Source organism: Bos javanicus, chromosome 26 (assembly GCF_032452875.1).
Source record: "Bos javanicus breed banteng chromosome 26, ARS-OSU_banteng_1.0, whole genome shotgun sequence".
NCBI lineage: Eukaryota > Metazoa > Chordata > Mammalia > Artiodactyla > Bovidae > Bos > Bos javanicus.
Genome location: NC_083893.1, coordinates 43,644,313 through 43,657,065, shown reverse-complemented (window position 1 = coordinate 43,657,065; position 12,753 = coordinate 43,644,313). Strand labels below are relative to the sequence as shown.

Genomic DNA, 12,753 nt, shown 5'->3' with positions numbered 1-12,753 from the left:
GGGAGATGTGCAGTGTTTACAGGGGACAGGGAAACCCTTGTAGAAATGTGGCACCGGGGAGTTCAGAGGCCATCGCTGTGTGTTGAGACCAGACGCAACCCGAGTTTCTGTTTCAGTTCTCGACGGTGTCTTGGCGGGTGGCGGGGCCCCTCCTGGCTGCGAAACAGCTTCCGAGCCAGGGCCACCCTCTCGAGCTTCTTCACAGAGACAGGGGAGCTGCTCCTCTTGCGTCCAGGAGGGAGGGCTAGGGGGTGGCAGGTGGGCCTCTACCCTTTGCTGGAGGCTCGTCCTGTCCCCAGGGACAGGAAGTGGTCGCCTGCCCTCCTCCCCGCCCCGGGCTGCGGGGAGGCTGCTCTCCAGCCCCTCCTGCGCCCTGACTCCGCATCACTCACGTGGACGAGTCCCCTGGTGTCAGGAGTCACGGGGCTCCCTTGTGTGTTTTTAAAGCCCGTTAACTTGATGGACTCCATAGTTCACCCGAGGCTCCGGACAAGAGCCCAGACCTAATTATGGGCAGATGTCTCTTTTAGTACTTGTTTTTTTTTTTTTTTTTTCCTCCCCCTTTGCCTGATCTGACGTTTTCCACCCCACCCCCCCGCCACCTTCCATGCCCCCCCCCCTTTAATTGTGACTTTAGCGAGGGAATCAGTGCAGGGTCATGTGCAGACGTGCTTCTTATGACTTGAAGAGTGATAGCTTTTCTGGTTGTTTGCAGCACACGCCAAAGAAGATGAGTCAAGGACCGACACTTTTCTCTTGTGGAATCATGGGTGAGTAACCAGGTGGCTGTGGACAGTCCTCCTCGAGCGCCTTCCCCCAGGGCCCGAGTCCTCCAGGGGGAGACGCTAGAAGCCCTTTCTGGATGCAGGCACAAGGAGTGGCCGCGGGGACTCTCTTCTGTGTTGTTGGAACTGTCTCGGTCTCAGTGCTGGAGCAGGGCAGGGGCTACGGGGGCTGAGTGAGGGGCTGGGCGCTGGTGCGTGGTTTACAGACGTTATTTCCAGCAGTGACACCTCGAGTTTGTGTCTGATCATTAACGTGACCACGTTCATTTCTTTTTTTTTTTTTAATTCAGAAAAATGCACCATTCATGTAAAGTACAAAATAACAATCTCACACAGCCCCAGGACCCAGTTATAACTGCTGTTAATATTTTGGTGTAGTTTTTGTCCTTTGCAGTTTTTACATAGCCAAGTCCGTGATGAACGTATGATTATACAAATTTATTAAAAACTTTTGTTTTTGCTTTTTTTTTCCTGCATACTAATAATGACCCATCATTTCCCTGCAGCATGAAAATTGCCCATCCCATGCGTGATAATGAGTCTATAATATTGTCTTTTAAGGAGGTAACTCGTTTCTCGGTTGTTGGGTAGGACTGTTCTGTTGCTCTCACGATTGACGGTGACTCAGTGTCTGAATCTCGCTCTGCCTTTCGGATTATTCCTTAGGGTGGTTCCCGGGAATGGAGTAGAGAGGCCGGGGGGCAGGCACATTTTCATTTTTAAGGCTCTTGCTTTGTGTTTCTGTTATGCTTTCCAGAAAGGTTGCCCTGGTGCCCTGTTGACATGCAGGTGCTAATTACTGTTGTCCGTAAGGGGCCGAAAGGATGACTGTATTGACTGTTGATTCCTCTCTGCTCCCGGTGATGGGGCTGCTTCTCCTTGCGCCCTCTCCCCTGGACTCCTGCCCGCTTCCAGGACACGGCTTCTGATGAGTTTCTGTAAGCCGGGCTTCCGTGGCGGGTCCCCTCTTTGCGGTTTCAGGTTTGCCTCCCCAGGACTGCGCTCAGTGCCCGTGGCCTTTTGTCTTGGCCCTTTTCCCTCTGGGCACAGCGTTTTCTTCCGCAGGCTCAGTTCCCGTAGGTGGAAGGCGGGAGTGGTCCTGGGGAGTCCTTATCACGTGTCACAGTGAGCGTGGTGCCGTGCCGGGCACCTGAGGTGCAGGGTCCCCCTGGACTCCACAGCTGCTCTAGGCGGCAGGCAGGGGCGCTCCGCTCACATCTGGGGTGGCACTCAAGGCCCCTCAGTGGGCAGAGCTGGACCCCGGGGCGGGGAACGACTGTTTGCTTCTCACTCTCAAGCCGCAGCTGTGTGGGAGAGCCCTGGGCGGCCTCCTTGGTGCTTGCCCCCCGGGGAAATGGAACCCGGGAGCTCACCTGGCCTTGGTTTACCCGTGTGACACACTTCTGAGGCCTGTCCCCGCCAGAGGCTTGGCTGCACACCTTGGTTGTGGTTAACGGCTCTCAGCAAACCCTCCGCGCCCCATCCACGTGGCCCAGAAGCCCGCCTCCTCACCCTCTTCCTGGGCCAGACCCACAGTCGGGCTGCAGCTGGGCTGTCTTCCTCTGGTGTGTTTGGGAAGGGGAGTGAGCGGGGCTCCTGGGCATACCCACCCCTCTGCCCAGCTGCCCCGCCCCAGGTAGCTCAGAATTGGGCCGGACTGGTGACCCAGATGGTGGAACCCTTGGTCTTTATTCCAAGACCTTAACCGTCGGCCTTTGCTGTGAGCACATCGCAATAAGTTAGAGCTCTCGAGGGTTTGTGATGGTGGTGCTGGCCCTCACACAGTCACTGCGAACTGTTTACCTTTTCCAAGCCTCAGTTTCCTCATCTGTGAAATGGGTGTTGGGACAGCACCTGCCTTGCTATGAGGTCTCCGAGACTCTCGGAAGGAGCTTGGCACAGCGTGAGCACCGTACGTGACAGGTGGAGAAGGCTGAGCTTAGATTGAGAGTCCTGCTCCTGTGAGAGGCCTCCACGCCCCCAGGGACCACCTTGGTTTCCTTGGTGGGCATTGGATGGGGGGTGGTGCAGGTGCGAGTCACCCTTGTGGAGAAGGTGCTCAGGCCCGGGGAGCAAGGCAGAGGCGAGCAGGGGAGGTCTCTTTCCAGAGTCCCAGAAGAGTCCATCTGAGCCCGCCGAGCCCAGCAGTCTGCCTTCTGCTGGGGGGGCCCGGGGCTACAGGATGACTGGGCTGCTGCCCCTCGGGGCTCTGGTGCGCAGGGCGGCCCCTCAGGAAGGGCTCCCTGGCCCAGGGGCTCTTCGCCTCTACAAGGTCTGTGCCCTCCTGCTCTGCCGGCTGGTGCCAGGGCCCTTCCAGACAGTGAAGGACCACGGGGTCCGTGCAGTTACCCCCACTGCCCCTTCCGTGACTTCTCTCTCTCTGTCTCCCATCTCTCCATCTTTCTGTTGTCCTAAGCCCTTCCCTGATTCGGGAGATCCTGACCCACCTGACAGCACGTGCTACCAGGGCTTTTAGAAAAGTCGGCCCCAGTCTGGTTCAGTGTGCCTTGTTCTGGTCGGTGTTTATTGAGTCCTCGAGGGGGCTTCTGTCTAGTGGAGGAGCAAAGCCAGGGAACGTGGACTTCCCCTGGACCCGTGTAAAGGGGGCCCTCAGCACTGTCCTCCTGGGCCTCCCTCTGCAGCCTGCACCTCGTGGGGTCCATGGGGTTTAAGGAGACAGCAGCACCTGCGAGGCGCCGGCTCGCACCCCATGCACTTGCTGAGGTGGGTGTCAGGGGTCCGAGGCCCTCCCCAGGCTGTGTGCTTGTGGAGGCTCCGGCCTGGGACTCAGTGTGCGGCCGCGCCCTATGACACGTGCGAGCAGCAGCCGCGAGACTTTCTCTCTCTGTGCCTGGTTTTCTGTAGCAAAGAAGAGGACCGCCGGGGTGGGGGTGTGCGGCCCTCAGCAAAGATGAAACTTCACAGCATTATAATCACCAAACCCCCTGCCTGTCTCCTGAGACAGAGGACTCCGGTTCTGGCCCTGATTAGTGGAATTCTCCCATGAGAGCTGGGGACAGCGTGGACCTGGGACTCAGGGCATTTCCCTCTCAAGCCCCCGTGCAGGGGTCCTCGCTGGACACTGGGATGAGCTGGAGGGTTTTGTGAGTGTTCGTAAGAAAACCCAGGCAAATGTGTTTGGTGGGAAGGGCCTGTTGGCTTCTTCTGGAGAAGCTGCCTTTGCTGGGAGCTCAGCCTCCCCTGCACCCAGGGAGATAAAATGGTTACTAATATCATCAGCGTTCACAACAATGTTTCGGCTTTTAAATACTTCGTGCTCAGTTATCCTGAGGGGGACTGCAGGGCCCTCCCCGGGGGTCTCCTCCCCTCCCTTCAAGTTTGGGAGCTTGATACAAAGAAGTAGTTTTGTCCTTTTCCAGCGTGGGGGTGGGGAGACAAAGTCAGCGTGACTGTGGACAGGAGAAGCGGGGTGGAGGGGAGCCAGGCCACGGCTGGCCTGCCCTGCCAGGGCTGAGTGCCCGGCCAGCCTGGGCGCCACAGGGCTCCTTCTATAGCAGAGGCGATGCCGTGCCTCTGGGTTTCTCTCCTCACCTCCCAGACCATCCTCAGCACGCCTCCTGGGCTGAACCAGAACTGCCTCTGCAAACAGCCTCTCTGGGGAGAGCCGTGTCTGCCCAGGGAATTGTGTTCCTGACACAGGAAACCCTGGTCAGGTGGCAGCTTCAGGGGTGTGGCCCACCCACCAGGTCAGCTGGCCTGACAGGTGAGCCAGCCCTGTTTGTAGCCGTGATTGCTCATGGGTGCACACGGGGGGCTGGCTGCTCCTGAGAGGACCTCCCCGAGCCAGGCTCGGGTGGGGCAGTCGCCAGGGAGTCCTCGGCCCGTGGCTCCTCCACCACTGGGCCTGGGAGGTGCTTCTTCACGCTGACCCAGGGTCACGTGTGGATGGGTCAGATCTCTTTCGGTGAAACTGGACAAGCAGGTGAGAGGGGCCTCCATTCACCACCCTGGGCTCGGCTCCTCGCACCCCCTTGAACGAGTTCCATGTCGCAAGGACACTGGACTCTGCCCACTTCTCTCTCCTCAGCCGTCGGGTGAGCGGGAGACCGGGAAATCAAACAACATGAGCAAGCACGTGCAACCCCGGTTACTTCCGAAAGGCCGCTAGGAGAAGGCGTGTAAATACAAGTCCATGGACGGGGAACAAAACAGTTCAGATGCTTAAAAAAGAAAAAAAAAAATTGGGTGGAAACCCATAATTACTTTAGGAGTTATGGTAATAAATTATTTATTAATGTAAATTATCTCACAGGCAAAGAACATAGAGGAAACTTGAGCAGAAGGATCATACATTATGTATAAAAAGGAATTGTAAAAATATTATAGCAGCCCTCCTTGTGCCACTGTGGTTCAGATTTGTCAGCATTTTAATTATAAGCCCTTACTTTCCATGTTTAATTACTCGCTGTTAAAGTCTGCTCTGTACACAGAAGGCTTGCTCCTGGGGGCACCCCTGTATTAGTTTCTACAGGGTACCCCAGTGGGCTGTGCTGAGCTGCACAGAGGAAGAGACTGCACTTTGAGGTCGGGTAGCTTTTGGTCTTTTCACCCTCCCACCATTTGTTGCTGAAAGTGGGCTGTGATTGCAGCAAGCGGGGAAAAAGCCAGCATTCGGAGGTTGAGCGTTTCAGGTTTCCAAGAGCAAACGGAACACAACTGAAATGAAATGAGCCGCAGTGATAACGAAGCCAGAATTTCTGGTCTCTGCCGCTTTTTCAGTCTCTCTGAGATAGCCACACTGCACGTCATCCTTGGACCCAGGGCCTCCTATAAGAACTGATTATTAGCCAAAATAGGCTAGTACAAAAATCCATAAAGAGTGCCTAGGATTGATTTTTAAAAACGTAGCTGATAAGGACTACTCTTATTGACTGTAGTCATTGGTGTGGCTTGCCCATCTCTAACACGGCGTGAGGTCTGTCCACGCAGAGTGCTTTCAGTCTTTCCTTTCACCACTTAGGTTTCAGACGTTTCTGGTATAAGGTACAGGATGGGACGTAGGTACAAAGTGTAGCTGGCACACGATGGCCATTGATGGTTGCAAAGGGAGCCTCCCGGGCCGCCTTCTCACCCAGGCTGGCCTGACATGGTGGGACGGGCGAGGGAGCCCCAGAGGTGCCAGAGGGTGGGGAACGGCAGCTGCCAGACTGGCCGTGGGCACCCCCCACCCCCACCCACGTGGTGCCTCTCCAGGCCGCTTCCAAGTGGAGAGACAGTCGTTAGGAGGTAGCCTGGCCCCGCTGCGGGAGCATGGCCTTGGGATTGCAGACCGCTGTTGGCAAGCGACATGTCCCTAGGCGAGACGCGAGGCCATCCTGTCCTGGAGTTGGTCTCCCCAGCCGTCACGTGGGGGAGCGCTCTGCTGCCTTGCGAGATGAGAGCTGTGCTTGGGGTATGCACTGAGGCTTTCCCTCAACTTCAGTAAGGATCCCACTGAGGTGGGTGTGGGGGGGGGTTAGCTAATTGACAATTAATGCAGCTATATTGACAGTTTCCTGAAAAGCTCTTGCAGTGGCCAGTTTCCTGCTCTGTGTCACGGTGCCCAGCTTTGCTGCACAGGTGGGTTTGGAGTTGAGTCCCTGGCTCCTGCCCATGGCCCATGCCCTGTGCAAACACGCAGCCAGGGTGGGAATCCGAAGGCAATGGATGGAACAGACCGCTGTGTCGCTTGGGAGTTTTCGTGGCCCTCATCTTTTTCTGTTTGTTTCATCTTTGGCCCACGCTATGCACCATGTGTGGGATCTTGGTTCCCCAAGCAGGAATGGAGCTCTATGACCCCTGCAGGGGAAGCACAAGAGTCTCAACCACTGGGGCGCCCAGGGGACGTCCCGCCATGTGAATACCAGCTTTTTCCTACAGACTTCTGGGGTTGGGGTGCAGCAGGAGGTCCATTCAAGGCAGGAAGAGCTGTCACAGGGCCCCAGCCCATGCTTCCGCCTACAGATGGGAGACCAGCCCACCCTCCCAGTACCCAGTTGGGAGGGGTTTGTACCCCTTCACTGTCTGGGGATCCCCACTGGGCCTCTTTCTGTAAGAGAAAGAGCCCCCCCACAAGCAGTGGCCGCTGCCACGGGCCACCCTCACCTGGCTGGTGACGGCAGGACCCCAGGAACCCCCTGTACCCACCAGCCTGTCAGACATCTTCCCAGTACCCTTCCAGCTAGCCTTCCCCGGGTGGGGCCAGGGGAGCATTGTCTCCAGCCATCCTGGCCCCTCGTCCTCCGGGCCTGGGCTGAGGTGCTTGGCATCCTGTGTTGTCCCTGAACCTAAGATGCACAGACATTCTCTGATTTATTGCAGGTGAAGGTGGGCATCGCCAGAGGCTGAGGTTTGGGCAGGCAAAGCCCAGGAGCCTTTTCTGGCCCAGCCCTGTGTTGAGTCTCCATCCTGGTGACTCAGGGAAAGAGGTGCTCCCATGGGCCAGGGGCTCCGGAGTCCATTTAAAAGCACACGGTGCCGTGTGGGCTCGCTCATGCCACTGTCCCGTGTGTGCGTTTCCACCTGTGCTCTTTTCGTAAGACCGATGTAATAAAGCGGGCTCCAGAAAGACACGGAGTTCCCACTGAAAGGGCTAGTGAGCTGCTCCCCTGCCCTAGATCAGGCAGAGAGTCCTTGCAGCCCGGAGGCCAGGTTAACACAGCCCCAGCCCCCAGGCCAGGGGAGGGGAGGCTGGTGTCAGCACAAGCAGACAGGTGTGAAATCCGAGAATGAGTCAGCCGGCCCCAATCCGACTGAGGCCGGCTCACTCGGCCCGAGCGGCTGCAAGAGCCTTCCGTGTCTTGGGTCTGTGCTTCAGGTGTCTAACCTCTTCTAGAAACCACATTCTGTTGTGGTTATGTCACCATAGAGCGGCCTCCAAACACAGCGTGAAGATATCCAAGGCTATCTTGTGAACATAATATGAAGGCTTGTAGTCCACTAAGATTCTAGGCGTCCTGGGAATTTCCCTCCAAGTTTAAGGGCAGAAATGGAAACAAGAACATTTGAGGTCACATGCTATTTGTGTTCCTCTGGGTGTTTTCTTTCTCTGAGCTTGGAGATCCATGCACCCAGCAGCCTCTGCCCTCCCCAGTCAAGGGATCTCCAGACCAAAGCCTGTGAGTGTGTGTACACATTGCTGGGAGCGGGGAGGATCTGAGTTCCTGTCCCCTAGGTGTGGCCGTCAGCTTCTTCTGTGCTTCCCAGAAACTTCAGGCTCGGTTGTGGAGCCTTAGCTTGGGAAGGTCCCTTGGAGGCCACCTGGTCCAGTCCGTCTGTGAGGGAGCAAGACGGCTTGTGTGATTTGTGTGTTTGTGTGGTTGGCCCCCACCCTCTGTAGAAAAAGCCCCGGGCGTGTGTATCCTGCACACACACCCACACACCCACTCCCGTGTATAAACCTCAAACTTGTGAAGATTGGCCCAGCAGGGAGATGGAGAAACCTGAGCTGTCCCTGAGGGTTGCAAGTCATGGGGCCATCGAGAACCTCAGCAGCCGGGGCCACTGTCCTTGGCCCTTACCGTGTCCGCTGGGGGCTTGGTACTCGGACCTTCCCTGAGAAGCTGCAGGCCATGGCACGTCTTGCGGGGTGGGGGGCCTCCCATTAGTCCCATCACGTGAACGGTCGGCCTCTCAGGCCTTTCGCACTGGCTCTCCATCCAGAACACGCTGTGCAACTTGGTGTCCCCACCCCCGTCCTGTGAAAAGGGGACCTCAACATACTCTAAAGGCAAAGTCATCCTTCTCCATAATTCTGCTTTCTGTTGTTGCCCCAAACAAAGCCAGCGTTCAGTGATGTTCTGAATGCAGGCTTGTGGAGACCGGCATGGTCCACCCTGCAGAAGCTTCCTGGTGTGGCTGGATGGTCTGACTGGGCCTCCATGGAGATGTTTGAAAGACACCCAGGTCCCTGTGCAGCCTGCAGTCTCGAACAGTGGTTCTCAACCACTTCACGTGAAAATAACCCGAGGAGTTTATTAAAAGGCAGGTTCCTGCTCCGAGAGATTCTGTGTATCACGACAGGGACTGGGCCTAGGAATCTGCATATTAACATCCCCAGCAGACACCCCTCTGGTGCTCCCAGAACCGCTCTTTGAGAACACCCAAGTCCTCGTTCCAGACACACCCCACATGGGAGGGCTGGGGCTCAGCTACCCGAGTCGCCTCCAGTGTTGTCGTCACGGCCACGCTGCTGTCTCGTGAGCCCGTCCTGTGGCCTGCGAGGCGACGGTTCCATTCTCAGGGTAGCTCTGTGCAGAGGTTACAATTAGTCTCCTCGTTCTATAGATGAAGTAGCCGAGACTCAGAGAAGTGAAGTCACTTGCAGAGCTGGGGCTCGAACCCAGGTCCACAGCCTTCCCACCACACCAAGTCCTCCAGCTCAGCAGACTCCTCGTGGCCACAGCCATCGTCACTGTTGAAAGGGTTACGGTTGTTTGTGCAGAGACGGTGTTGAATGGAGGGGCGGGGGCGTCCGGTATCCTCTCCTTGGAGCCTTACCGAGGCCTTCTGTACAACGTGACAGCGTGCCCAGCGCTCAGGGCGGTTTGCCATTAAAATTTAGCTTCTATTCCTGTTTCTTTTGTTTGGTGACCTGACCCAGCAAATCGCCTTCTGTTCCCTGAGCAAAGGGGGAAAACACACGGGCTAAACATAGCCTCGATTGTTTTTACTTTTCTTTATGTTGTACTTCTTGAAGTGATAAAGATAGAAACAATTAAAATATTATCTGCTCCGCAGACAGAACAAGTAGCCACCTGGCTGGTGTTGACACACAGTAGCAAGAGCTCAAATGAGGCAGGGCTTTGTGTTTTCAAAGTGACATGGCCACTGCTGGGCCAGCCACTGTCCCGGTCAGTTCCATACACGACCATCCCTGGCCCCAGTGGGGTGGGGAATTCATGGTACAGCCCAGGTCGGACCTGCTTGGCCAAGGGACGGCTGGTTACCTGTGCCAAGGGCAAGGGATAAGCGAGACCACGTGAACACCCACGGTGTGCTGTGTAGTGTTTATCTGCTCTGTATCACCCTTCCCTCCCTCCACCCCGCACCGGCTGAGGTCTGCTGTGTGCCAAGCCCTGTGCTGGGCGTAGGAACGTCAGGCCGGGACCGCCCTCTGGAACTTGTAGCTCAGCAGACGAAACAGACACATAAGCAGATAACGAAGGCTCAGTTACTGCGAGACACGTGACTGAAGGTCTAGGCGAGGCGCTGCGGGTGCCCATAGGCTTGTGTGGGAAGGGGTGGACCTGCAGAGGAGGCGATGTGCGCGTTGGCTCTTCGATGGGGAGTAAGAGGCTGGCGGGAGGATACAGACAGGAGAATAACATCCTGGGTCTCTTCCCCCTTGGCGGAGGAGCTGCAGATCCACCGTGGTCACATTGCACCCTCATTTAACCAGTGGACTGAGTTGAGAACTGATTCTGTGAATCCTCCCTGCAAGAGACGTTTTATGTGTTAAGGTCCTGTAGAGGCTTCCTCTTTAAAACAGGAGTAGTTCCTGAAGGTGGGTAGGAACGCGTTCTAGTTAGCCACCCAACCCCGGTTCCCACTGGCGATTTGAGAGTTAACCTCAAAACAAATCATATGGGGGACTTCCCTGGTGGTCTAGCGGTTAAGAATCCGCCTTCCAGTGCAGGGGACACAGGTTCGATCCCTGGTCGGGGAACTAAGGTCCCACGTGCCACAGGAAAGCTGAGCCCCATGCGCCACGATTGCTGAGCCCGCACACTGCAGTGAAGACCCAGCACAGCCAAAAATAAATAACAAAACAGCAACAACCACAAAAATCGTGTGCACACCCCTCTGTACGTAGACGCTAGTCACGCTCATTCCTGCCATCGCTCTAATGAGCTGTAGTTTTATGGGCTCTTCAGGGCTGTGGACGTGAAACCAGAAGGAGTGGGCCTCGAGGGCTGTTTCAGGGGTTTTCAAGGAATGCTTTGGTCTCCCTGATTCCTGTCTGACTTGTGCCGTGAAGGGAGGTTTGGCACCTGCAGCGTGGGCCTCCTGGGGAGACCACGCGCAGACGGAGCCTGGACGCCAGGCTGGAGTGTTTGCCTCAGGAAGCTGCTGCAGGGGACGGACCGTGAACCCGTGGGAGCCTCAGAAAGTTCTCTGGAGAGAGAGAGAGAGGAGATGGGACTGGACTAGGGAGCCCCGAGGGGTCCAGTCAGGAAGCAGCGAGATCACAGGTGGTCACTGCAGAGCAAAGGGCCCTGCTGAGCCAGAAAGACAGAATGTCAGTGCCTAACTGGCTCCTCTGCCATCCCCTTTTCTCATGGTTTCCCAGAGATGGGAAAGTTCCAGGACAGTGAGGTAAAAAGGGAGCAGAAAGTGGTATCTTCTGAGGACAGAATCCCTCTCCTTGACTTCCTGGGTCTCCCAGGGCCTGCGAGAGAGACCGTCTCTCGCGGGCTCCCGGCTCCTCAAGTCGGGGCCATGGTGGCGCCATCTTGGAGCCTTCACCGCCCTTGGTCGGCTCCTTGGTTCCTTGCTTAGCCGGCCACTGGCCCACCAGGCACCTCAGAGAAGTCTGTGGCAAGCGTTGTTCGGCGAGGACTTCCTGAAAGACTGAAGGAGCGAACCCAGAGGAGGATGGGGGTCCTAGGCCCTGGCCCTCCACATATTTGTACTTACCAAAATGTAGAAACTCCAAGAAACAAAAAGGAGAAAAATCAACTAGCTCTCTGCCATTTGACTGTGAACATGTTGGCTTGTTTTCCTTTTTATCTTCCCATATAATGTATGTGTTTTACTAAAGAGGAGTCACGCTATCTCTATGGTTTTATGTCCTCTTTCTTTATGTCTAGTATTACATTATTAACATTTCCCCACATCGTTAATATTCTTTGAAACGGCTTTTTTCACGTTCCATGTTATTCCTTGATGCTGGATTTAACACCCCTCTTCCCCGTAGGCCCTTTTTAGTTGTGTTTATCATTCTGCCATCACTCGTGTCATCTTGCGGAGAAGGCGCTGGCGCCCACTCCAGTGCTCCTGCCTGGAGAACCCCATGGACGGAGGAGCCTGGTGGGCTGCAGTCCAAGGGGTCGCTAAGGGTCGGACAGGACTGAGTGACTTCCCTTTCACTCTTTACTTTCATGCATTGGAGAAGGCACTGGCGCCCACTCCAGTGCTCTTGCCTGGAAAACCCCATGGACGGAGGAGCCTGGTGGGCTGCAGTCCAAGGGGTCGCTAAGGGTCGGACAGGACTGAGTGACTTCCCTTTCACTCTTTACTTTCATGCATTGGAGAAGGCACTGGCGCCCACTCCAGTGCTCTTGCCTGGAAAACCCCATGGACGGAGGAGCCTGGTGGGCTGCAGTCCATGGGGTCGCTAGGAGCCGGGCACGACTGAGCGACTTCACTTTCACTCTTCACTTTCATGCATTGGAGAAGGAAATGGCAACCCACTCCAGTGTTCTTGCCTGGAGAATCCCAGGGACGGGGGAGCCTGGTGGGCTGCCATCTATGCGGTTGAACAGAGTCGGACACGACTGAAGTGACTTAGCAGCAGCAGCATGTCATTTTGAAGAGCATCATCATACATAAATCTCCACTTTTTTTGGAGGATAAGTTTTCTTCTTCTCAATCAGAGATGGTCGTGACTCAGTCAATGTTAGTTTTTTTTTTTTTTTTTATTTTACTGTTAGTTTACTGAACTTTCAACTGCTGATAAATGTCAAATTGAACCTCTTTTAAAAGAATGGTGACTACTTGAGGAATAGTGTATAATGAAGACCTGTTTTGAACAATGCATGCATACTAAGTCAATTCAGTTGTGTCCAGCTCTTTGTGACCCTGTGGACTACAGCCCTCCAGGCTCCTTTGTCCAGGGAATTCTCCAGGCAAGAATACTGGAGTGAGTTACTATTTCCTTTTCCAGGGGATCTTTCTGACCCAGGGATCGAACCTACTTCTCTTTATGTCTCCTGCATGGGCATGTGGGTTCTTTACCACTAGCACC

The 12,753-nt window shown here is 55.5% G+C and overlaps 1 protein-coding gene across 2 annotated transcripts in view; it reads left to right on the top strand.

The window, feature by feature from the left end:
* Nucleotides 1–12,753, top strand: part of FAM53B (family with sequence similarity 53 member B) — a 79,343-nt gene that overhangs the window by 8,215 nt on the left and 58,375 nt on the right. For both annotated transcript variants that reach the window (XM_061403810.1, XM_061403811.1), the window contains exon 2: nucleotides 716–770. In XM_061403810.1, coding sequence (XP_061259794.1) covers nucleotides 716–770 — 55 coding nt within the window. The remainder of the gene's footprint in view (nucleotides 1–715; nucleotides 771–12,753) is intronic.